A 27645-nucleotide genomic window follows, 5' to 3' on the forward strand; every position below is an offset into this window, starting at 1 on the left:
TGGGAGTTATCCTTACAACACTTTCTCAGCTCTCATATTGTCCCAAACTCAACCTACAGTAACATACTGTCCTACACCCTCCACTCAACAGTTTCCACCCCGTCTGTCCTATTATATCCTCCCCATTCTCATCTCCCACCCTCTTTGTCACCCTCTGCCAATGCACCACCAATCTTTCCCAGCTCCTCTCCTTTTTTGATCTGTTTTTCCCATCTCCCTGATCCACAACCACCTGATGATGCTGCACCAGTTGGCATTCTAGTCCCTGCAAACTCCAGCAGAAAGCATTCTCCCCCACCCCCTCTTGATTGCTGTTTCCATCCCATGTGATAGTTATGTTCTCCCCCGAGCTGCCGGAGTTGGCGGTCATGTCTGCATGAGCTATGTGCTTGCTTGTGTGTATGAATGGTGTGTGTGTTTCTCTTTTTCTGGTGAAGGCTTCAGGGAAAGCTTTGTGTAAGTGTCATGTAATTGTGCTTATCTGTGACTTAACATGTCATCTTTATGGTAAGTAGCAATCTTTTTAATTTTTTATACAAAATCTTCTGTTGGTGCTGGCAGTAATTTTTATTTGTTCAGTTTTTGGTTTATCAAATAAATAAAAATATGACTGTCAGTTGCAATTTTTTTGTAATGAAAGCAAAACCATTGTTTTCCTGTCACAAATTTTCAGACATTTTATAATAGATAAAACCCAATTCTGTTTCAGCATGAAACTAGCACACTTGAAATATTTGATGAACTAGCAAATCGTTTTGATGAAGACTTCAAAATGTTTGGCTTAGACAGCGCAAAGAAGAAACTAATTAAAGAGCTGATCAAAGGAGAACCACTCAATGAGGGTGAGCCTATGTCATTGAGTGCTGATAAGTATTTTATATATGAGGTATGTAGCAGAAAGATAAATGTTTTCAATGTTTTTTTTTCTTCTCTCCTTGACACACAAAGTTCTTATTTATATTGTTTAATGTTCTGCACTGTTTACCCTTTTGATCATAGCATCTCTCTGTAATAAACAATATCATGCCAAAAGTCTCCTAAAATGTGTGTTTCCTTACTGGCAGATAAAAAAGTAAGAGAAATATTTAAATTCTGTTAAAAGTTTGACCTTGTAAAAGACATGGTACAAGGGCAGCAGCATGATGTGGATAACGATATTTCACACATAAAGATGTAATAAAGTTTTCTGTAGCACTGAATCACGTTCATTAACATTCTTCACAATTAGGTATCATGATGTACTGATGTATCAGGGTCTGGTACCTATTGTACCTCATTGCTGATTGAAGGTCTGTTGACAGTGAAAATACTATCTTGAATTCTACTTCAAAAGTGGTAAAACATAGTGATTCGAACCTTGTGAACTACGTGTGCAGGTCCGACTTACTGAGAATACAATATCTAAAGGACGAGATGCAGTGAGCAACTGCTCATTCCACTTACAAGCAGTGACTGTACAACTCCATGATACATCTGCGTCAAACACACAAAATCATCAATATAAAGTCAATAAGTTACTGAGAAAGGTTTCTACATTAAATGCAGATACCATTAGCTGTAAATATACGGATTATTGTTTTTCAGTAAAATAGAAAATATCCAGACAGTAAAACAGGAACCTTCTAATCATTTGACAGTGAAAACAGTAGTGAACAGCACAAAGAGAAACTGACGCTTCCTACATTTTCTTTTGTTTCTCAGAAAAATGAATGGAACTAGAGTTTATTTAATGTGTATTGTATGTACTGTCTAACATCTGTTCTCTAATTTGTGTTACATACATACACATGTTGAAACATAAATCTCTTACAGATTAATTTTTTTTCTTCATAAAATGATAAAAAAAATAAAGTAAGCCCTGTCTTACAAGATATGTTTCAACCCAGACACTCATTCAAAAGATGCCAGACCTATAACTATCTCTTTACAGGACCCATTATTATTAGCATTACAGGCTTAACCTGTAGGAAAGCTTTCCATTATATTCTTATAAACTGATAGCAGAATTTCTTTCTGTTCTTCCTTAATCATAGTGAATGGGTGTTACCGGTTTCTTGAGTGAAATAATCTAGCATGCCTGCAACATTCTAACTCGTCCAAAAGATCTAGAATGGATTTTTCAATCTCCAGTGTAACCTGGCTGATGGCAAAGTTGCTGGCAAGTTACAACTACAGTGGACTAGGACCTTGGCTTTTACCTTTCACAGGCAATGCTCGTACTAAATGAATTCTCTGTGCACAGCTTATGACCTGCCCTCACAGCTTCAACTCTTCCAGTTCCTCGCTACAATATTCAAAACCCAACAGAAGCTTTCCTACCTACATAGCATGACTAGCAATCCAGAGATGAAGAATTTTTCTTTTTCCCTGTGATGTCTTGACTATTTGAGATGAGATATGACTGTAAGGATTCTGAGACAAATTCTGTCAAGTGTTTGTACAATTTCACTGGATAATTTCGGTACTGTACAGCTTCAAAGGAATAAGGGATGCTTTTAAATAATCTTTTGTACTCTACATCCTGGATGGTGGTTATTAACTGAAACCAGTAGATGACTATTGGGACAAGTGAACAGCTGATGGTTAAAATTTATTTCATAAAATACTTTACAGCTGTTGAACCTAACCTTACGGAGAAATTAGAATTTGCAGAGAATGTCATAGCTACAGCATAGGTTTTGTTTCACTCTGCAACAATTGTTCTGCTGCAGTAAGTCATGTTGCGTAAGTAGGTGTGTACACACGCAAACACAGTTAGAAATCGGAAACTAACGGAGTCTGAACTCAAGTTTCTTTTTATTTCATCACATATAACAGGTTGTCAAGTAAGAGAATACATAAAAGGGAATCAACAACAAAGAGTAGAAAGGTAGGTATGAGAATCATAGTTGACGGCTCTCTTCTCTGTGACTCCCGTGCGAACTGTGGAGAATAATCTCTGTGGTTGGCGTGAATTTTACACGTCAGCTGCGATCGACGTGTGCGGTAGTCTCCCCATAAGCCCCCTTGGTGAAAGCGGAGCTCAGATGTTCCTCTCTGTAGCGGGCAGGGAAGTGCCCTTGTCTGCCAGAACGCGTGGTGCATCAAGGCTGCTGCTTTATTGACTGCAGAGGTAGCGAAGTGGGGTTCTGCATCGTTGTCTTGTGCTGATCGCTGCGCGACACTGACATCGCCGGAGTGTCTTGAAGCATATAAGCAGGTTTCACTCTACTTAGTGATATGGTTGCCTGTTTCCCATTCAGTACTATGTCTAGGGTGTGTGCATCTCTGCATATCACGCGATGAGGTCCAGTGTATGGCGGTTGTAGTGGTGGTTTGACGCCATCTGTGCTTAACAATACATGCGTGCAAGTTTTTAAATCGTTGTGCATGAATGTTACCAGGACACCACGTCTGGACGCTTTTGCAAGTTTGATTTTCTTGATCGTTTCTCTCAATCCTTGTAAATATTCTGACTGGTCATCTGCATTCGGTACCACTGAGTTGTCAGCGAACTCTCCGGGCAGACGTATTGTTTCGCCGTAGACCACCTCTGCCAGGGAGGCGTCCATATCAGGTTTAAAGATCATCCTAAGACCTAACAGTACAATGGGTAATGCTTCCGTCCATTTACTATTGTGGCACATGAGGGCTGCTTTTAAGGTACGGTGCCATCTTTCTACCATCCTGTTGCTTGCCGGATGGTAGGCGGTGGTGCGGTGATGGCAGTACCCGCAGAATCTTGCTAACTGAGCGAATAGTTCTGATTCGAACTGTCGTCCTCTATCAGTTGTTATATGGAGTGGGCAGCCAAACCTCGATATCAAAGTTGACATGAATGCCATTGCCAGAGTTTCTGCCAAGATGTTGTCGGTAGGTATTGCTTCCGGCCAGCATGTATACCTGTCAGTGATTCTTAGCAGGTAGCAATTACCATCTGATGGTGGAAGAGGTCCTACGATGTCCAAATGTATGTGCGAGAATCATGCCTTGACATCCGGGAATTGTACGATTGGGGGCGCACGTGTCTGCTTACTTTGCATAGTTGACAGCATGGGCAAGATCTAGTCCAGTTACGAGTTATGGCAATCGCGGTCTATTCCTGGCCATACAAATCTTTTGGACACCATTCTGGTAGTTGCTCGAACACCGGGGTGACATAGGCCATGGAGACAATCAAACACTCTTCTGCGATGTGTGATTGGAACCTAAGGGTGTGATTGACCATGCTGTACGTCACAATGTAGTCGTACGTCTTCCCCGGGCACGTCAACTAGCTGTAACTTCAACGCCGTCTTGTCGTCACTCAACAGGGTATTTAGCTCATCATCTTCCTGCTGGACTTGCGCTAGTTCTGCCATAGTTACAGGCTCTGTTATACTGGATACTCGTGGCAAACAATCAGCTACCACGTTAGTTAAACCTGAGATGTGGCATAAGTCTGTGGTGAATTGGCTTATGAACTCAAATTGAGAATACTGCCTTGGAGAGCATTTGTCACTGTTCTTGTTGAATGCGTAAGTCAAGGGCTTATGATCCATAAAAATTGTGAAATCACGCACTTCGACTTGTGGTCTGAAGTGTTTGATCGCTAAATATATACCGTATTTACTCAAATCTAAGCCGCACTTTTTTTCCGGTTTTTGTAATCCAAAAAACCACCTGCGGCTTAGAATAGAGTGCAAAGCAAGCGGAAGTTCTGAAAAATGTTGATAGGTGCCGCCACAACTAACTTCTGCCATCGAATATATGTAGTGCTACATAATGTGGGCACAAAGATAAATACTGGCGCCAAAACCTCTGCATCAGTAAATAAATGTAAAAGAAAAGGTAGAAGACGAGCTTTTTTTTTCTCCGCCCCGCGTTTCGACCACTGCATTTTTATACATTATCCAACGAAGTAAATACAAATTCCGTATTGTTCATCTTCGAATGTAGCAGAATTTCAATGTACTACGAAAATCCGACTGGCAAGACTGTTTGGCATGTTTGTCAATATGGCCAACTCTACGTTCAGAGTTTTTTCCTACCTGTGAGAAGAGATGGTTGCTAATAGGAACCTGATGAAATGTGAATCACATGCAGTATTCTCTTCACCATAAGAATAATATGAGTATAAACATTTTGCCATGTATTCTTTCGTGTTTGCTGCTATCTCATTTAAATCCTGTCTGCGTAATAAACTACGAAACCAGAGTGAGACAACAGCAAACGCGGAAGAATATACGTATCGTGTCATGTTTATATTCGTATTATTCTTATGCCTAATAGTGATACAGTCAGAAATGAAGCACGGCAACTGACTAGATTTTAAATGTAAGATGACTAATTTCTGTGCAGAATTTGATGTACTAAAGAAGCGGCCGCAAAGATTTTCAAACGGAGGAAAATTTTCGCAAAACTCTCGTTCAGAACATGTTCTATCATACGCATGTTCTATCATACGCATTTGGTTCTTGTTGATCATTATCAAAGAAAGCAGCAGTGTAAGTAACAACAAATAGCAGTCTCTTGCCATTGTTTCGCTAATGAGACGATTCCTCTTTTTTTTTTTTTTTTTTTTTAAAAAAAAAAGCGGCAGTAGCGCGCACAAAAGCAAGTCATGCCGCGAGCGGCGACAGGCCGTAAACACGCACTATCAAAATGCGACAAACAATGCATTACACAGTACAGTAATGCATTTTCAGCTTAGAGTGACGTAAACACCTATAACAAAGAAAACGGCACTTATCAGACCAAAGCAAAATAAGCAATCAATTCAAACCAGACGAAGCATGTGAAAAAGGAAGGGTACCCCGTATAAATATGGACGGAGCACCAGACGCATAGCAATGGCTACCTGGTAAAGCTTAACTGCTAAGCTTACGACTCGAACCAAACTACTGTAGCTGTATCGTCTTTCATTCGACCTAAATTGTGTCTCATATTACAATGGACCAACTTTGTTTCGATTTGGAGGTGCGGCCTTAAACTTTTCTCTCCCCTTGAATTTCGAGTCTCAAATTTCAGGTGCGGCTTAGATTCGGGAAATTTTTTTCCTTTATTTCGAGTCTCATTTTTCAGGTGCGGCTTAGATTTGAGTGCGGCTTAGATTCGGGTAAATACGGTAGCCAAAAGTTCTCTATCATAAGCACTCCAGCGTTGTGCTGGTGACAACTTGTGCGAATAGTATGTCAGAGGTTGCCATGCGCCATCCACCAATTGTTGCAGGGCTGCACCAACACCAAACTGGCTAGCGTCCACCACCAGTGCCAAAGGTGCTTCTAGTTTAGGGTGTGCCAGCAGTGCGGCCTGAGCCAGGCTCTGACGTGTCACTTCGAATGCTGCATCAGATTCCTCATTGCATTGTGTGGTTGCATTGCTGCGAACCTTTGGGCCGGCTAATAATGCGTTTAACAGTGCCTGCTGTTCAGCTGTCTGCTGTAGATGCCTTCTGTAAAAATTTAACGTGCCTAGGTATCTTCTTAATTCTTTGACCGTAGTAGGCTTGGGCATGTGTAGAATAGCCTCAACTTTTCTGGGTAAGGGTGCTGAACCTGTAGCAGATATGCGATGACCTAGAAATTCCACTTCAGGTTGGCCAAACAGGCATTTCGCTGTATTTAACACTATTCCAAACTTCTCTAAGCGTTGGAGTACTTCTTTTAAATGCTGCTTGCACTGTTCATTGTTTGCGGAATATATGAGAACGTCATCCAGGTAGGCAAAACAGAAGGGCAATCCTCGTAATACAGAATCCAGAAAACGTTGCCATGTCTGTGCGGCATTTCGCAGACCAAACGTCATGAAATTACTTTCAAACAATGCAAAGGGTGTTGTTATGGCGGTCTTTGGTACGTCTTCTGCCGCTACAGGAATTTGTGTATAGACCTTTGCGCAATCTAGCACACTAAAGACTGTGGCTCCATGCAGCGCATGATTGTAGTCCTTTAACAAAGGTACAGGATAACGATCCGGAATAGTTCTGGCGTTCGGTGCTCTGTAGTCGCCACACAGACGCCAGGCTCCACCTTTTTTTGGTACGAGGTGTAAGGCCGACGCTCATGGACTGGATGATGGGTGTATAATTCCTTCTTTAAGCATTAGCTCAAATTCCGCTTTAGCTATAGCAAAGCGGTGCTAGTCTCCTAGGTCGACATGACACAGGCGGGCCATCCGTGGTTTTTATGTAGTGAACTGTATCATGCAACACTTTCTGCGGTGCCCCTGGCGGTTTCGTTAATTCAGGAAAATCCGCTAGGATTGCGCGGTACTCTGTGTCTGCCATTTGAATTAACTTAATACTGGTACAATTTGTGTCACAATAATAACAAGCCATTGATAGATTGGTGAGCCTGTCTATCAGGTGAGCATTGGCCATGTCTGGCAAAAGTCTGAAGTGTGATAAGAAATCGGCTCCTAGTATTGCTTCTGTGACGTCTGCTACCGTGGAATTCCATTTAAAATCTCTACGGAGTCCCAAGTTCAGATTCTCTTGTTGTAATCCGTATGTTGAAATCTGCGAATTGTTGGCGGCGGGTAATTTAAATGCAGTGTGCATCCAGCAACAATGCAAGGACTGTCTTGGTAGTATACTGAGGTCTGAACTGGTGTCGATTAAAAATTTCGTGCCTGATGCACGATCTGTTATAAAAAGGCGTCGAGATGCAGGAAGGTAGAAGGTAGCGTCTACTGCCACTTTCTGCTCCAATTTGGAGAAAGAGCATGGGCTAATGCATTTACGTGCTTGCTCTCCATATGGACTATGATACCAACAAATGGTCTGTCTGTTCTCGGCTGTAGATTGCAATGCAGAATGACTTCCATGTCGTCGTTGGCTAAGGCTTCTCTAATTGACAATGATGCCATTTGACATTAGTTTCGAGAGCTGTATGCATAGGAGATCGACCTTGGTGGTTAGTGCATCATAATTCGCCCGAGACACTGTAGTAGATGCAGCTGCTACGCTGACAGGTATGTCTACAACACTGACCTGCGAGTTCGGCGTGATCGCTTCCAGTATGCGGTTGGCGAGTTCTGCTACCGCGTCCAGTGGCATCTCGTTCTGCGTGGCGATGACTGCTTTTACCTGCGGTGGCAGGCGGGAATTCCACAGGGTACGCAGAGGGCTGTCTGGAATCGTATCGGGGTTCACCTTGCTGTGGAGATGGCGCAGGAACTGCGAAGGTTTCTGGTCACTGATTTCTTCTTGCGTCAATACTTGCCAGATTCTATCTTCTTGAGAAATGGCTAAGCATCGTATCAGTTCAGTCTTTAACCATTCATATGCATTCTCTGTCTGAGGAGCTGTTATGATATCCTGAACTTCAGATGGGTTGTGTGGCCAAAAAGGTGGTAAGCGAACCGCTAATCTTGATACTGCTGCCGTGTCCATATCCGTATCTGCTGTTTGTTTTGCAGTCGGGGTCACCAATGTTGCGTAAGTAGGTGTGTACCCACGCAAAAACAGTTAGAAATTGGAAACTAACGGAGTCTGAACTCAAGTTTCTTTTTATTTCATCACATATAACAGGTTGTCAAGTAAGAGAATACATAAAATAGAATCAACAACAAAGAGTAAAAAGGTAGGTATGAGAGTCGCAATCGACGGCTCTCCTCTCTGTGACTCCCATGCGAACTGTGGAGAATAATCTCTGTGGTTGGCACGAATTTTATGCGTCGGCTGCGATCGACGTGTGCGGTAGGCGCCACAGTCTCAGGATCAGATACAGTTTTAATCTGCCAGGAAGTTTATCCAAAAGATATTGAGTGTGGGTCAATTCAAGGATTGTTGCAGGTCTGTCCAGCAAATCTACCTGAACTTCAACAAATCATTGTTGAATGGTGCTTGTGTGATCTTGATACAGTAAGGATTCAAGCGGTGCCATGGTAAACAGCCCCAGGCTATTACACAATCTCCAACAAATTTCACACTCAGATCTACACATCCAAATCATTTCAATACCTGATATTCATCAGGCCGTCACACAACCAATTGATTCGCACACCACGTGTAAAATATATTTCCACTACCCCACAGTATTTTTACACCACTCCAATAAAATAAAAATGAGTTGATTTTATTGTAATAGTGCAAACAGTGTGTTCTGCTAGTGGAAAGAGATTATATATAGTGGTGAATCATGGTTCATAATGTGGCACTTAAATTATCATAGTAAATGTTATGCATTTATTCTTTGGACACTAGTACAACCAGTAAAACTATATCGTGTCATTCTTGACGGATCATTATGTTACTCGTCTTTGTGCCTGAACTGCAATGAAGAATTATACATTATTTGACCTCTGTGACAGTTTATTTGCACACTTAATGTAAAAAAGTGTGGTAGTCTGTATAAGTTAACTTCTTATATCTACTTCAACAACAATTAGTTCTTCTTTGGCATGTCCACTTCACAAGAACATGACTAACGTGGGTACATATAATAAATGTGAAATTTCTGTTCGACTGTAATCGTGCTTTGTTTGATCTCACTTCTATCACCCGGTTCATTGTGGGGAAGAAAAACAAATCTGTGATGTTGGCATATTGTGCCTACTCTTGCATGCTCTGAGTTATAACCTCACTTCACACAGCGATAATTCTGTGCAGTTGCTGTAAGGCTTCGGTCTCACAATATACATGAACTACAATAAGCATTCAAATTCCATTCTCATGGAAGTAAACACAGACGTTCTTTCATGTGAGGCATAATATGAAGTAAGTTTTAGCAAATCATAATTCTCCCTTTCTATGCCAATTACAAACTTGTTGAACAGTTCTGTTGCTTATTTTTATGATTTCTTTGTGTCTTCTACATGTAAATCTATATATATACTTCGCAAGCAACCATATGGTGCATGATGGAGGGTACCTTGTACCACTAATAGTCATTTCCTTTCCCATTCTACTCAAATATAGTGAGGGAAAAACAACTGTCTATAAACCTCCATACAAGCACCAATTTCTCTTACCTTTGTAGTCCTTACACAACATACTTGTCAGCAGCAGAATCATTCTGCAGTCATCTTCAAATGCTGGTTCTCTAAATTTTCTGAATAGTGTCTCACAAAAAGTATATCCTCCCTCTTTCAGTTATTCGCATTAGAGTTCAGGAAAAATTTCTGTAATACTTGCATACAGATCAAACCTACCATAACAAATCTATCAGCACTCCTCTGCCTTGCTTCAATGTCTTCCTTTAATCTGACCTGGAGGGGACCCCAAAAACTTGAGCACTACTCAAGAATGTGTTGCAGTAGTGTTCTATATGCAGTCTTCTTTATAGATAAGCTACAATTTCCTAAAAATCTCCCAATAAACCAAAGTCAACCATTTGCCTTTCCTAGCACTGGTCATGTGTTCATTCCATTTCATATTGCTTTGCAATGTTACACATAGATATTTAATTGACATGACTTTGTCAAGCATCACACTACTAATGTCCTATCCGGACTTTATGGGTTTGCTTTTTCTACTCATCTCCATTAACTTAAATTTTTCGACATTTAGAACAGGCTGCCATTCATCATACCATCTAGAAATTTTGTCTAAGTCATCTTGTATCCTCTTGCAATCATTTGACAATGACACTTTACCAAAACACAGCATCAGCAGCATCAAACAGCTGCAGATTGCTGCTCACCCTGTGCATCAGGTCATTTATGTATGTAGAGAATAAGATAGCTTCATGATAAATGCAAGCTAAGTAATAAACTGATGCTGTAGAGCACTCTCTGTAAAACCAAATAAGGTTTCCATTCAGATCTAATGATTCCTTGTTTTCAACTCCTTCAGTTGCTTCTCTACACCAGAGATGCCTGTTCTATGTCTTTCATTTGGGAGTCTGTGCAATTGTCAAATGACTGTATGTTTATACAGTCCTCCTCCATGAATAATTTCTAATACATGAAATTTAAAACTTCAGCTTTCCTTTTGTTGTCCTCTGTTGCACACCAGACTAGTCAGTGCATGACTGGGTAGGAGCCTTCAACCCACTTAGTGATTTTATGTGGGCCAAGAATTTTCTTGTGTTCTTGGCAAGATCTTTTACTGTGGTATGATGATGGAAGTTGTCTGATTTGGGCATCAATCTTATTCAAACATACTTATGTCTACTACCTTTTGGCTGTCAGCATTTGTGTATTCTTTTTTGAATTGAGAGTGCGATAGGTTCTGCTTTCTCAGCATTTTGCAAATTTTTTAAACCACATTGGGTCTTTTATCCAGTTACTCAGCACATACTTATCGAGAGCAAGGTTTACAATCAATTTAAAGTTAGCCCGTAATTCGATCATATTGGAAATAAATAATGTCTGTTCCTTGTCTAAGTGGGATGCTAACAACCGCTTATCTTCTCTTTCAAGTAAAAATACTCTTCTAGCCTTCTTGATGGATTTAATAACTCCAGTAACCATTGTCACTTTATCATGATCCCTAGTATCCATGTTTATACTGGCACTGTCAATAAGTTCATTCCTGTTTGTTGATACAAGTTGTAAAACATTTCCATTTCATACAGGCTGCCGAACTAGCTGCTTAAAACAAGTTTTTGGAAAACTTGTTCCAAAACTACTTCACAAGACGTGAAATGAATCCACAGATGCTTACAATCAGTAGGTTAATGTCGCCTCCAACTAGTATTTCATGACCTATGTATTTCTGCACTACTGAGCAAAAGCTTGCTTTCACTGATTCCAAAACTGACACATCAAAATCATATGGCTGGTAAAAATGTCCAGTAATTAATTGGAGTTCACCTAGGCTAGTTATTTACAACTTCACAGTTAGACTCAATTTCAACCCAAATAGTCATACTATTTTTGTCAACTGTAGTGAACACTCCCCCTCCTGCGGAATCTAATCTATCCTCTTGATATACATTCCATGTCTCACTAAATATTTCGTAGCTTTTTACTTTGTGTTGCTGCCAGATCTCTTTGGATCTGAGAATAATTGGAGAATGATAATTTTCCTGGGTGGCAGTAAATTAAGGATGTTCACTAACAATACAGTTTACTATTAAAATTTTGGCAGTCAAAGTGTGTTTACTTTGTATGTGGTCCGATTTTGCTCATTGTGTATTGACTTCAGTGGACCTCCAACCACTGCCTAGCCTAGAAAAATCCCATGTGTACTCCATGAGAACTCTGGTACCTGTGTATCTGCTTCCTTTGTTTAGTAAACCTCAGACCTATCAAGGGGTGTCGTACGATTCTCCACCCCATAACACAGGCCCTTAAATCTGGAGCCGTGACTGTCAAAAAATCAATGGAGCCTTTGGTTGAGACCCTCCTCTTTTCTCCAAACCTAAGGACCTCAATCAACTCTGAGTACAATGCTGCAACTTGTGAGCTCTGTTTGCACCCCATGAGCAAGGTGAGCAGTCTTCACCACTTCTGCCAGTTGCCCATACAAACTGAGGGTGGCCTCACAACTAAATTGACAGACATTACTGGTACCAATGCGAGCCACAGCTTGCAGGCAACTGTGCCCTGCGCCCTTGATATCGAGCCTCCACTGCTTTTCAGATGAGGCCTTTCTGACAGACATACCGAGCACACATTGGACTTCTTTACAGTGCAGAATGCCATTTCCTGAAGGGGCTCCATAACATGCCTAACATTGGAGCTCCCAATAACTAGAGACCCCTGTCCCCAACATGCCTGCTTGGACGCTGCTGAAGGTCTGTCCACTCACAGGGTGAATGGTCAAGACCAGATGGCCAGCCTCCATACTGACCTCCACCTTGAGCAACATGAACATGCTACAATCCATCACTACAGCTGGGGTGAGGATAGAGCCCATGGGTGAAATGAATGACACCTAAGTGTCCTGTGCAATGTGCCAGATTATCTGCAATTGCTATACCACAAGGCAGCAGCCTGCAAGTGTCTGACCATGGCCAAAAGCATTTTCGGCTGTGCACAAACTGTGACCAGCTTCGTCCTACACCTAAACAAAGCGTGCAAACACCCTATCCATACTAGTACTACTAACTTAAGAAAAAAAACTATGAAAGCACAGGGATAAATCTAAATATGTAACTTGTTATTCTTCTGAAATATCATCATAGGAGTCTGGAGCCTGACTGAGTTGTAACAAGCAGTTGCTGGTCTTTCAAAAGAGACAAATAACAACTGCAATACAGACCACACAAATTTACACTTTACAGTTACTAAAATGCAAGACTACACCTCTTAAATACAAAAATGTGCAAGGAATTTAATCATTAAACTGTCAAAGCACACAGAAAAATCTTGTATGTAACTTGCCTGGTGAGATACAATGTGTTTGATAAATATTGCAATAAAATACACACATCTTATGAAGCTGTTTATACTATACAAAACTGCTCAAAAAAATATACATTTGACAATCGTGAATAGTGACAACATTATGTTGTTACTGTGATCTTTTTTGTAATGTAGAGCTCTTGACTGAAGAACATACCAGAAAACAATAATAAATGAACAATCAGAATATGAATTTTAATAATTTGCTGTCTCCAAAATTGAGAATCGTGTGAAGTACAACAACCAAAGGAGCTAATTGTTTTAAAATTTGTGTAATATCTTTCCTGTTTGTTGTCATTAGTAAACATGCACATCTTTTAAAAATATTATGAAAACAGAATGACAGCATCCATACAAGTCCTACAGTTTCCAGCATCGATAGTAAATCCTTTAAATGTATAAAAGTTGGTAATGAACCTCTATTCACTGTATCACATGACATTACTGTCATACATTATTAGTCAAAAAAAAAAAAGAAAGCATTTGTTTTGTTGACATTGTCTCCTTTGAACATTCATATTGATAAACACTGTCCATCACAAATTAGCATAAAAAGAAAGAAAAATGCCTAGAGCTGAACTAAAATGGACATTATGTAATAAGAGTAACTGAAGTAGTTTAGTCATATTATAACCTCTTCTACATGGATGTATTGTAGATTTAGATACTTTCAAGCTGCATTGTAATGTGGAGGTTGAGTCATATTGGAGGAGGAGATCAGGAAGAAAGTTCCACTCTACATTTAGAATTATGTAGGGTAACAAGGAATGTGTAGGGAGTAAATGCCATCTGCATCAAGCAATGCAGCCACATGATAAATGGGACTTCAGTTTTATGACTGATTGATACACATAAAAGTAACACACATTCTACATCCCTAAGTTTTCTCCTTTAGAATGTGATTTACAGAAAATGGTAAACAAACAAACACAGGAGTGGATGGATCAATGGATGATGGAAGAATCGAATAAGGATTACCAAAGCGAAGTGAATAATGCGTTCAGTAATGTTGTGTAGTGCTACTATACATATGTTTTTTTTTTTTTCACTCACCACTGTATTGTTTGATCATAAAAGTTAGTAAATATTTGAGATACAGCATTAGCACCTTAACAAGTCTTCAGAGTTCTACCAATTGACAACTGGAGAGTCAATGGATTAACATTTGTACACAATTTATAGCAAGCCACTATTATCAGAGCATATGATAGTGGAGAGAAGCTAATCATCAGTCATCGTAGTTGAGCAAATACTGAAGATGGTTATTATCAGACCTCTGAAATTTGAACAACCTTGGTTGCACTCAATGTGTGGAACTGGACTGCTCAAATTAAATAACATTGGTTGGATGACAATCTCTAACTTTTTACTCCTTTATGGAATGCATTATCATAACACGAATAGTGTAGAGACAAAACAACATTGTTGTTGTTGTGGTGGTCTTCAGTTCAGGGACTGGTTTGACGCAGCTCTCCATTGTACTCTGTCCTGTACATGCTTCTTCATATCCGCAACCTACATCCTTCTGAATCTGTTTAGTGTATTCATGCCTTGGTCTCCATCAACAATTTTTACCCTCCACACTTCCCTCCCATACTAAATTGGTGATCTCTTGATGCCTCAGAACATGTCCTACCAACCGATCCTGTCTTCTAGTCAAGTTGTGCCATAAATTCCTCCTCCCCCCCACCCCCCTCCCATTCTATTCAATACCTCCTCATTACTTATGTGATGTACCCATCTAATCTTCAGCATTCTTCTGTAGCACCACGTTTCTCTTCTTGTCCAAACTATTTATTGTCCATGTTTCACTTCCATCAATGGCTACACTCCATACAAATACTTTCAGAAAACACCTCCTGACACTGAAATCTATACTCAATATTAACAAATATCTCTTCACCATAAACACTTTCCTTGCCATTGCCAGTATACATTTTATATCCTCTCTTTTTCGATCATCATCAGTTATTTTGTTCCCCAAATAGCAAAACTTGTGTACTACTTTGTCTCATTTCCTAGTCTAATTCCCTCAGCATCAATTTGACTGCATACCATTATCCTCATTTTGCTTTTGTTGATGTTCATCCTATATCCTCCTTTCAAGACACTGTCCATTCCGTTCAACTGCTCTTCCAGGTGCTTTGCTGTCTCTGACAGAATTACAATGTCATTGGGGAACCTCAAAGATTTTATTTCTTCTCCATGGATTTTGATACCTACTCTGAATTTTTCTTTTGTTTCCTTTACTGCTTGCTCAGTATACAGAGTGAGTAACATCAGGGATAGGCTACACCCTGTGTCACTCCCTTATCAACTACTGCTTCCCTTTCATGCCCCACGACTCTTATAACTGCCATCTGGTTTCTGTACAAATTGTAAATAGCCTTTAGCTCCCTGTATTTGACCCCTGCCACCTTCAGAATTTGAAAGTGAGTATTCCAGTCAACATTGTCAAAAGCTTTCTCTAAGTCTACAAATGCTAGAAACGTAGGTTTGCCTTTCCTTAATCTATCTACTAAGATAAGGATCAGTATTGCCTCACGTGTTCCAATATTTCTACGGAATCCAAACTGATCTTCACCGAGGTCAGCTTCTACCAGTTTTTCCATTCGTCTGTAACGATTTCGTGTTAGTATTTTGCAGCCATTACTTATTAAGCTGATAGTTCAGTAATTTTCACATCTGTCACCACCTGCTTTCTTTGGGATTGGAATTATTATATTCTTCTTGAAGTCTGAGGATATGTCGCCTGTCTCGTACATTTTGCTCACCAGATGGTAGAGTTTTTTCAGGGCTGGCTCTCCCAGGGCTATCAGTAAATCTAATGGAATGTTGTCTACTCCCTGGGCCTTGTCTCAACTTGGGTCTTTCAGTGCTCTATCAAATTCTTCATGCAGTATCATATTTCTCATTTCATCTTCATCTACATCTACGTCCTCTTCCATTTCCAAAATATTGCCCTCAAGTACATCAGCCTTGTATTATTTATTTATGTATTATTTAATGTCTTATTTATTATTTATTTATCCAAAAACAAAGATGATGATGACTTACCAAACAAAAGCGCTGGCAGGTCGATAGACACACAAACATACACATAAAATTCAAGCTTTCGCAACAAACAGTTGCTTCATCAGGAAGGAGGGAAGGAGAGGGAAAGACGAAAGGATGTGGGTTTTACGGGAGAGGGTAAGGAGTCATTCCGATCCCGGGAGCAGAAAGACTTACCTTAGGGGGAAAAAAGGACAGGTATACACTCGCACACACACGCATATCCATTCGCACATACACAGACACAAGCAGACATTTGTAAAGGCAAAGAGTTTGGGCAGAGATGTCAGTCGAGGCGGAAGTAAAGAGGCAAAGATGTTGTTGAAAGACAGGTGCGGTATGAGTGGCGGCAACTTGAAATTAGCAGAGTTTGAGGCCTGGCGGATAACGAGAAGAGAGGATATACTGAAGGGAAAGTTCCCGTCTCCGGAGTTCTGACAGGTTGGTGTTAGTGGGAAGTGTCCAGATAACTCGGACGGTGTAACACTGTGCCAAGATGTGCTGGCCGTGCACCAAGGCATGTTTAGCCACAAGGTGATCCTCATTACCAACAAACACTGTCTGCCTGTGTCCATTCATGCTTTCTATGTGGGAATGACCAGCAACAAACTGTCCATTCGCATGAATGGACACAGGCAGACAGTGTTTGTAGGTAATGAGGATCACCTTGTGGCTAAACATGCCTTGGTGCACAGCCAGCACATCTTGGCACAGTGTTACACCGTCTGGGTTATCTGGACACTTCCCACTAACACCAACCTGTCAGAACCCGGAGACGGGAACTTTCCCTTCAGTATATCCTCTCTTCTCGTTATCCGCCAGGCCTCAACCTCTGCTAATTTCAAGTTGCCGCCGCTCATACCTCACCTGTCTTTCAACAACATCTTTGCCTCTTTACTTCCGCCTCGACTGACATCTCTGCCCAAACTCTTGGCCTTTTCAAATGTCTGTCTGTGTCTGTGTATGTGCGGATGGATATGTGTGTGTGTGCGAGTGTATACCTGTCCTTTTTTCTCCCTAAGGTAAGTCTTTCCACTCCCGGGATTGGAATGACTCCTTACCCTCTCCCGTAAAACCCACATCCTTTCGTCTTTCCCTCTCCTTCCCTCCTTCCTGATGAAGCAATTGTTTGTTGCAAAAGCTTGAATTTTGTGTGTATGATTGTGTTTGTTTGTGTGTGTATCGATCTGCCAGTGCTTTTGTTTGGTAAGTCTCATCATCTTTGTTTGTAGATATATTTTTCCCACGTGGAATGTTTCCCTCTATTATATTTATTATTTATTTATCCATCTGTAAACAATAAGTATTCTATGGATGTTGTCGAAAAGTACACGTAAATTTATGGGAAACAATTTGTGAAAAGGAACATACACAATTTTACAGTAAGTAGTACAAAGAATACAAAGTTGTGCAAAAAAAGTACAAAGAATAATACTTGGTCATACGAGACACAATAATACAACTTTTTATACATGTATGCTAACAATATTGTAACTGCATAGTTTGTTTTCCCTAAGGCTTTACTTTTGTCTACCCTAAACAGGAAGCCCTTATACTCCCTACAATAATTCAGTAAAGATTTTCAGTTTGGCCTTAATATAAACATTATCAGAATTATTTATTGGCCTAAATAGTTATTTACTGAGTAAAAATATTGTTCAAGTAGAAATTCTTTAAATTCTACTTTAAATCTGTTTTCATCTTAACTTTCTGATGTTGGCTGGCAGTATATAGTAGAGTTTCTTACCAATATGGCTCACATGCCTTTGTGTGTGCGTGCATGCTTTCTTGCGTGCACTTTTTGTTCGCTGAGTATGGAGTGCTGTGCTATTTTGAGTATTGTAGTTACGCTAGTTTGCATTTGTCTGAAAATCTGTAAGGTGGGGCCCTAACATATAAAACACATACGTATATATATAAGGAAGGTATTATTAGAACTTTAAGCTTGTTGAATGAGGGTTTGCATTGTGTCTATGGATGGCTGTGTGTTGTTATTCAGATAGCCCTCTTCTGTAACAGAAAGATTTGTTTTAGACTGGAAGTGGTGGAACCCCAAAATATTATTCCGTATGTTGCAAGAGACAGAAAATAGCCAAAATACGCCATCCTGGCACCCTCTGCAGTAAAAACATTTGCAATAATTCTAAGAGCAAATCAGGCTGAGTAAAGTTTCTGTATGAGTTTCATGACATGATCATTAAAATTAAGATTTTCATCTACATGAATCCCCAGCAATTTTGTTGATGTCACTCTGCCTATGACCTTGTCACCCAACAGCAGATTGAGATTTACATTTTGGCATATTTTCCTAAACTGCATACAATTTGTTTTATTTGCATTTAATGTCAACTGGTTAGCATTGAACAAAGTGTGGACATTCTTTATTACTTGATCAATAGTTGTTTGCAGCATTTGCTTTGGTGCACCTATTGTCACACTAGTGTCATCTGCGAGTAGTATGGCCTTGGTGGCTGCTGTACCTGAGGTGTGGAAGTCATTTATGTAGACAAGGAACAGTAAGGGACTTAGAATACTGCCTTGCGGTGCTCCTATTTCTACTTTTCTTGCATCTGATACTAAATTTATTTTGTAGTTGGAGTAATCTGACATCAGTCCTGCAATCTGTGTTCTGTTTTGTAGATATGATTCAAACTCCTTTTTCCCTGTACCATGAATACTTAATGCTTCCAGTTTTTCTAAAAGAATGCCATGATTGACAGTGTCAAATGCTTTGGAGACACCTAAATTTATTCCTACTACACTGTTGTCTTTTTCTAGAGTTTTGATTATTTGTTCAATGTAGCACATTAGTACTTTTTCTGTATTTTTACCACCCTGGAAGTCATGCTGATTTCTATTTAGTAACTTATGGTCATTTAGATATTTGTTGATTCTGTGCTTCATTAATGTTTCTATTATTTTGGAAAATGCTGGAAAGAGGGATATTGGCCAATAGTTTTCTACCTTATGCTTGTCGTCATTTTTGAATAATGGCTTCACTTTTGACATTTTCATACTTTCTGGAAACACTCCTTCACTAAATGATCAGTTGGCTATGTATGCCAAGGGCCTTGCAATTTGTGCAGCTGTCCTTGTTATGATATAAACAGGCACCTCCTGCTGACATTTTAGGTTTCAAGCTTTTTATTACTTTGAACATTTCATGTTCATCTGTCGGATCTATCCTCCGGCTACATGCAGCTTTTGGAAATTCAGCTTTTTCTTGGGTTGTAAATTTAGAGCTTAATGAAACTGTTGCATTTATGAAATAATTGTTGATGTAATTTGGCAAATCTTGTTTTTTAATATTGGCATTTTCTGTGTTTTTGAGAATGATATCCTGGTCTTTGTATCTCTTTCCTGTTTCACTTTTCACAGTGCCCCAAATGGCTTTTGATTTGTTATCAGACTGTCTTATTAAGTTGTCATTACTCATAAATTTTACCTTGGTAATTACTTTTTGATATACTATATTCTATGAAGTGTGGAGCTATAGATACCTGCAATTTTGAATTTAGTCTCTTTAGAGTTCCACAAGAAGTTTTGATGCCAACTGTGGTCCAAGAACTTGGCTTTGTATTGTGATGTGATGTGAGTCTTGACAGCTTCTTTGGAAAGCACATTTTGAAACATCCCATGAAAATTGAAGAAAAAGTGTTATATGCATAATTTGTATTTGTTAGGGACAGCACTTCTGCCCAGCACTCTCTAGTTAGGATATGTGTAAATTCTACAGTTTTCAGGGGAAAATTTTCTTTTATACATGAGTACACTTTTTTTTTCTTGCAATGGCCTTGATGGAATTTTGAGGACAGGAGCATTATGGTCTGATAATCCCAAATCATTATTTGTTACTTCTACTCCTGTGGATTGTACATTTCAAAATATATTATCTATAAGACTACTTGTATTATATGTCATTCTTGTGGATTCATGTATGTGTGGAAACAGATTAAAACTACATAATAGATTTAGGAATTGATTTTTTATCCTACTTTCATTCGTAAGATGTATGTTGAAAACCCCACGGACAACTACAGTGGCTCTTTCAGTAAAAAGAATGTTAAGCAGTGTTTCTAATTGATTAATGAATATGTCTGTATTCCCAGTAGGTGGTCTGTATATTGCTGTGACTATGACTTTTCTCTGTATTTCATACAACTGTATAGCTGCTGCTTCAAAATGATTTTCCACACTCAATAATTCAGGTTTACACCTTCTTTTGTACCTGGTACTTGATTTAGTAAAGATACATTTCCATCTGAGCTCTTGATATTAACGTGTAATATTTCTGTAAAATAAATGTGAGTTAGTAAGTTGCTCATCACCAAATTTCTGAAACAAATCTAATTTTTGTATTGTGTACAGTTGCCTACATGTTGGAAAATCTGCCTCCTGCTATAAGAAGATCAGACCTAAAAAAGTAGGTTCAAAATTACCAGATAAAACAATCGCTATGTTTTATTTTGAAATCACCATCATAAATTATGAGATCACTCAAGTGGATAGCAATATAAATAAGTCCCTCTAGAGTTTTCAGACACTGCAGAATAGATTTGCCTTGACACACCTGGGCATTGAGTCAAACAGAGCTTGGATGGCATGTACAGGTACAGCTGCCCATGCAGTTTCAACAAGGTACCACAGTTCATCAAGAGTAGTGACTGGCGTATTGTGATGAGCCAGTTGCTCGGCCACTATTCATCAGACATTTTCAATTGGTGAGAGATCTGGAGGATGTGCTGTTCAGGGCAGCAGTCAAACATTTTCTCTATCCAAAAAGGCCCGTACAGGACCTGCAACATGTGGTTGTGCATTATCCTGCTGAAATGTAAGGTTTCACAGGCATCGAATGAAGGGTAGAGGCATGGGTCGTTGTGTATGTCTAAGGAGTGATTGGATCACATTATCATTGTGATTAACCATATTGCAGATGAATCCATTCCTAAGAGCTTTGATCTGTCTGAGATAACCATGCTCTTGGACACACTGGCTCCATTACAGAGTTTCAAATACAGAATTACAGAAACTTGCAGCAGGTGCACATGCACACATGGATGCAGAAAAATATGTATGCAAGCAGTATTGCATTATCTTTACAATCATTTGGACACATTTACTTTGCCACATTTAACAAGCAGTTTATTGATAATACTTGCTACTTGTAAATTTTAATTTGTATAGCCTGAAAGTGAACTGTCTGGTTCAGTATTTGTCATTCTTTGTATTACATCACATTATTTTATATGCACTTACTTTAATTGGCAGAATTAATTTTTCAATGTAACTGGCAACTGTGTTTCTGGATACATTGCACAGGTTACTTCTTCAGTCTCGGATTGTACTTCTTCCAGTTGTTGCATAAATTCTACTTTTAAATAAAGTATCTCAGTCTGTTAATATTTAAGAATTCTAAATATATTTTTGCTGTTACTCTGCAGATAATGCAGTAACCTTGAATCTTTACTTAATAACACAGATGCTTTTTTGTAAATGACTTACATTTCATGTTGAATAACAAAGTAGACAATAGTTTTTTTTTTAACTTTTATGAAAATAAAGAACTATTAAATGTATATTTTGTTGACAGATAATATCAAATAAAACTAATGACATTGATGTCGACAAATGGGAATACCTCGCAAGAGATGCAGCGCAGCTTGGTGTGCCAGTAGCATTTCAAAGCAAACGTCTCTTTGAATTTTGTAGAGTTGGATTTGTGGAAGGTGATGAACGTGCTCACATAATAATCAGAGACAAGGAGGCCATTACTGTCTTTGCTATGTTCCAAGCTCGATCAGAACTGCATTACTTTGCATATCAGCACAGAGTTGTTCTCAGCTTAGAAGAAATGTAAGTACAAACAATTAAATCAAGACCATTCTATGTTAAAATTGCACCAACAGTTTGATAATACCTGTTTGATGTCAGTGAAATTCCTGATTTCTCTCTCTCTCTCTCTCTCTCTCTCTATCTATCTATCTATCTATCTATCTATCTATCTTTCCCTCCTGCTATGCGTATGTTCTTTGAAGTCACTGCTTAATATATTTATCTTCTAGCATTAACTTTTAGGAGAGATATCTGATGGTTGTAAATGTCCATCTTAAGTGAAATGTTTGCACAGTCATTTTAATGACTGTGTCAGGCTGCCTGTTTTGTGGCACCAAGAAGTCTCTCTCCCTTATGAAGGTAAAAGACTGAAATTTCTGAAGGCCACTACTTAATTGTGAATTAAGTTAGTTGAATGAAAAAGAACAAAGAATGTTAAGTGAATTTTGAATAATCACTTCACTGAAAAAGGAAACAAAGTAAAAAGGTAGAAACATGAGTGAAATGTCTTTTTGAAGTTGTCACAAAACATTTTATGTACATGACCACATTTAGCGGTCCTTTAAGAGACTGGCATTCAGCAGAGTCATCCAATTAATAACTTATGCCACTTTCAGGATGACACTAGTTACACATTAACATTATGAAACATCAGCATTGTATTGTGATCTCACAAAGTAAATGGACAAGCTATTCATACAGTGATGGTTCAAAATAATTATAGTCCATAAGTATGGCTACTGAAAATGGAATTATACATTCATTACCTGTGATTTATAAGGCAGACAGCATGAATTGACTGAGTCTAGCACTTACAGAACTGCAGTCTCATTTTGTGCATATTATTCAGAACTTTTGTACCACCTATAGGAACTGGATAACATGTTGGAAGCCCCATTTGTGATTCCTCATAATGTTACTTTTTGTGAATGCACCTTTTTTGTGCTCTTCCAAAACATGATAGTTCATGCTATGAGATTAGCAAGCAGTAAACGTAAACATGCAATCTCAGTGCAGTTCATTAGAGTGCAGTGTGTTTTCAGTTGTGAATGGGACAATGTGATTTGAGTAGATTGTTAAATCTGTTGACATGTATTGAAGGCTCTTTTCAAGCATAGACCAAGTGGGCATAGATCTCTTTATGGCAAGGAGGGTTGCTAGCACAGGAAGCTGCTTGCAAGTTGGTGTACAATGTAGCAAGGTCATTCAAACATTCAGCTGCTATGGTGAGAGACGAAAAGCTGAATATTTGCCTTACAATGATCGTCAAAAATTCAAACTTGCAGCTGATTCCAGTAAATTAGGGCTTGTAGGTACCCTGAGAAAAATGCAACTGAACTGTGTGTTGCATTGTTAGAGGCAACTGGAAGGACTGTGTCAACACAGCTGCTACGTAACTGACCCATATAATCTGTTTGACTTCTAAGCATTTTTTTTTTAACAATTGCACAAACACCCAGTGTCATCGTGCACAGAGAGGATCAGCAAGGGAACACCTGGAAGGAAACCTAGATTAATGTTGCCAGTTTCTGTTCACAGATGGGTGCCAGATTTGTCTGATGATTGTTGTAGAAGAGTGTGAAGTTGGCTTGGTACCAACGTACATTTCAGGCATGCCACCTCATGTGTTCACCAGGGAAGTGGGTCAGGCATATTTTCAGCCAGTATTCTGGATGAATTTTGGATGCCTCCCATCAGTATCAAGAGTAATTTGAGGTGTTTTGTAGGACGCTCCAACATGCTGTCCAGTCCAAGAGCCAATATTTAGGTGATGGATCCATGTTTCAAGATGATTGTTAATGAACACAGTGCACTGACCTTCTGAAAACCTTCCTCAATGAAGCATGAATCAACTGGATGGAATGACCTGCAACATCTCTGGACAAATTGTCAATTGAGTATGCTTGAAACCAGTCCAAACATCCTGTGTGTCTTCTCCAAAAACCTCTTCCCACATTGGATTGGGTGAATTGAAGAATGGGATGAAACTCATTGGCTTTGACCAATAATGTCATATTTAAGTCATAGATGATAATTTGTTTACTTCTCAACCATAGATAATAAATCTGTTATCTTGGGAAGCAAAGCATAAAACCATAAATTTAAATAAATAACTGTGTCATTAAAAGAAAGAAATTATGTATAGATTTTGTTGTTGGTTGTTATTTTAAGGAATCTGTGTACATGTTTTAATTTACTAATGTATCCACCATGGATAACGAATAGGATATCAGTGTCAGGTTTGTTGTTCTTTTTGTTATGGGTAATACTAGTATCCTATTTTTTGGCTCACCTATATAGATCAACTGAAGTACAGGATACCTATGTAAGATTAGTAGTTTTGTCCACAATAGGTAATTTATAGATCTACGAGAGAACAAGATACCAATGTTAGATCATATGTTTTGTTCAGTGTGGCTAGTACTACAATCATGTTCATCAGCTGTCCTACATAGGTTAACTAAAGTACAAGATACCAATTTTAGGTATGCTGTTCCTTTCACTGTTGGTAACACTAGTATCCTATTCTTCAGCTGGCCTACATAACTCATCTGAAAAACAGGACACCAATGTTAGGTATGTTGTTGTTTTCAGCATTGGCAATACCAATGTCAGGTTGGTCACTTTTTCCTTCATCAGTAACATGAGAATCCTCTTCCTCAGTTGAAGAACAGGATATCAATGTCTGATTTGCCATATTTTTATGTTGTGTGATAAATTGTGGCTATGTTTGTAGTTCTATTTTTAGGTTGTACCCACCAGAAACCCACTAATTCCCAGGTCTGTCCCATTTTCATTTATTTTATGCACTTCGATAAATCATTTTCTCTTCTTATTGTTTTTTTTCTTTACAGAAGGTTCTTTTATAATTATGCGTTCCTGTAATGAACATGTACAATCTCTGTTCTCTGTGAAATATTTCACTTTTTCATTGTTTTGTTACATTATATGATTACATTACAAGTATGGGTTTACCTGATGTATGTCTGTGATCTCTGTTCTCTATCCTACATTTCTTTGTTTCTGGTTTATGCTTTCAAATGTTTTGTCATATATCCTCTGTGGCTTACCTACAGTGTTATCAGTCAAAACTGGTGAGTTGTATCCCATTCTTCAGTATTTCCGGATGATGTTCAGACAATTGAAATTAAAGAGGCATGAGCTGCAATGTCTCGACCACCTCGTCAGTCAGAAGACTGATGATGACACAAAAAGAAATCAGCCACTCATCCTATAATTTTTCAGAATATTTGAACTCCGGAATATAAGTTCTGTTTAATTCTAATATTCATATTAAATAGATCTCAGCTTTTCCCGTGCATAGACTGCTCATAGATCTATCAGAAACCTGTAAAATTATTTAAATGTATGCAGTAGTATGTCAAAACATGAGATGTTTAGTATAAAAGTTATGAAAATAACTGCTTTTCTACTAATACACTTAATATCTTGATACATAATACTTTGAAAAAATTAATTTAGAAATAATGATTAAAGTTAAGAATCTAAGTAGATAACAGTATTCGTAGTTGGTTGTTAGTATTCTTTATAGTAGTAGCTGTCAATGGCTGCTTCTACCTGTTAATGTATAACGTGACTTAACCTACATCCCTGAAGACCTCAGTTATGATGGCATTTATGGAGTATGTATGAATAAATGGAGTAGTATGAATTCAAAGATATCATTCTCCTTTTACCCATTGACTCCTTTGCAGTTAAATTACATTACATATATCTAATTTATTCACATTTGCGAGTGAGTAAGAGCAAGCCTTACTTACAGGGATTAATTTTTTTTAGAAATAATGCTATTTTTATAAAAACAAATTCTAGTAGAACTTAGAGTATACTGTTTCAATGTGCTAAATTGAAAATGTAATAAATTAAGTGTAACAGTTCTAATTTGTCATTAGGTTGCTGGATGCATTCAGAGAAGCTGACAGAGTTGGATACACACATAATGGGTGAGCTCTATTTTCTAGTATGCTGTTTGGCTACTGTGTGGCTTTTTTATATGAGAGGTCAACAGAAAATGGTTTGATTTCAGTAGATTTGTAAGCATTCTTATAAGGAACGCTGATAAACCAAGCATTGACATACACTACATGAGTCAGCAAAGGTTTATCTTGTTGGTTGTCATTCAGGCCTCTGATCAATTTCCCTCAAATTTTTCTAATGTCTACTTGTGTCTCTTAATTTCTGATCTGCTGTTTCTTTGTCGGATTCACTGGACCACATATTCACTAAAGCATCTTCTCATAATTCCTCCATTTCTTTTAACTTTTTATTAATTTTTTCTTTGTTTCTTGCTCTTGCTCTTGTTCTGTTATGGCTCTTGCCATGTCCCCTTTAGTAGTAGCAGTAGTAGTAGTAGTAATCAAATTGCAGTACCTACATATGAGATATCATGACTTTGTCCTCAACAGAAAGCACTCAGAATGACAATGCTATCAAAGAACAATTACTGCTCACTGTCTGCATATTCCAAAGAGTGTCTATTGAACTTCACTTGGGGAGATGTCTGTTCCCAGAAAGCACTCCCCTTAAAGTGTGGAATATTAGGAATATAGGGGTACTCGAATTTTATAACTTTGCCAGCTTTTGTGCAGACAGTCTTCAGCTGCAAAGACTTGGCAAGTAGAACAGGTGCCTGTGAGACCAGTGTGAATTGCCCAGGACTAGGTTTATCATCTGCTGGTTGCATGGTTGTGGGAATGTTGTCCCTGTGCTCCATCGCATTACTCGCCTCGTGGTCTGAATTTCCCACATTGGGTTCAGTCTTTCCACTGATACGTCACTGGCCTTCCCATTTTACAGAATCTCAAATATGTGTTTATGTTGCCACAAAACTTTGTTGGGTCCTGTATATGGAGACTGAAGAGGTGTCTGCACGGAATCAGTTCACAGCATGATATGCGAACAGTCTGTTAGGGCCTTGTGCAAGAAAACATGGTGTAACTGTGATGCACAGCCAGTGCTTGTCAAATGTTTGCCATGTTATTCCAAATTCCCTATACCAAAAAGTGTCTCTATGTTGGGTCCAAGAGCAGTGCAGAGGTGAGAAACTCCACTATGATCCTTATGGCTCTCCATATACCATCTCAGCCACTGAAGGACTGATATCAACCTTGTAAGCTGTCTACAACACCAACACCAATACCAACAGTACAACTTTCCCGGTGGCAAATGAGGACTGCTTTCAGCATGTGATGCTACCTCTCCCTACCTATCCACCATACCATTTCTGGATGGTTGGTAATTGGTGGTGTGGTGGTATTGGAATCTGCTCAGTTTAGCCAGCTTGCTGAATGGGGTGGATTCAAACTGCCTGCCCTGATCTATCACAATGTGAAGGGAGTAGCTGAAGCACACCAACTAGTATGTGATGAATGCATTTGCAAAAAATGCAAAATGTTCTGTTACCTTAACAATGGTTTTCATCCCTAAGTGTGCCAGATTGTGCACACTGTCGAACGTTATCTTGCAAAATTTTTGTGTGATATA

The 27645-nt window shown here is 38.9% G+C and overlaps 1 protein-coding gene across 1 annotated transcript in view; it reads left to right on the forward strand.

Annotated features, from left to right (window-relative positions):
• LOC126252989 (uncharacterized) overlaps positions 1-27645 on the forward strand; it is a 999773-nt gene that overhangs the window by 927700 nt on the left and 44428 nt on the right. Inside the window, exons 11-13 of the mRNA XM_049954016.1 lie at positions 710-886; positions 21899-22161; positions 26055-26105. Of these exons, the coding sequence (XP_049809973.1) occupies positions 710-886; positions 21899-22161; positions 26055-26105 (491 nt within the window). The remainder of the gene's footprint in view (positions 1-709; positions 887-21898; positions 22162-26054; positions 26106-27645) is intronic.

This window comes from Schistocerca nitens, chromosome 4 (genome assembly GCF_023898315.1).
Source record: "Schistocerca nitens isolate TAMUIC-IGC-003100 chromosome 4, iqSchNite1.1, whole genome shotgun sequence".
Lineage (NCBI taxonomy): Eukaryota > Metazoa > Arthropoda > Insecta > Orthoptera > Acrididae > Schistocerca > Schistocerca nitens.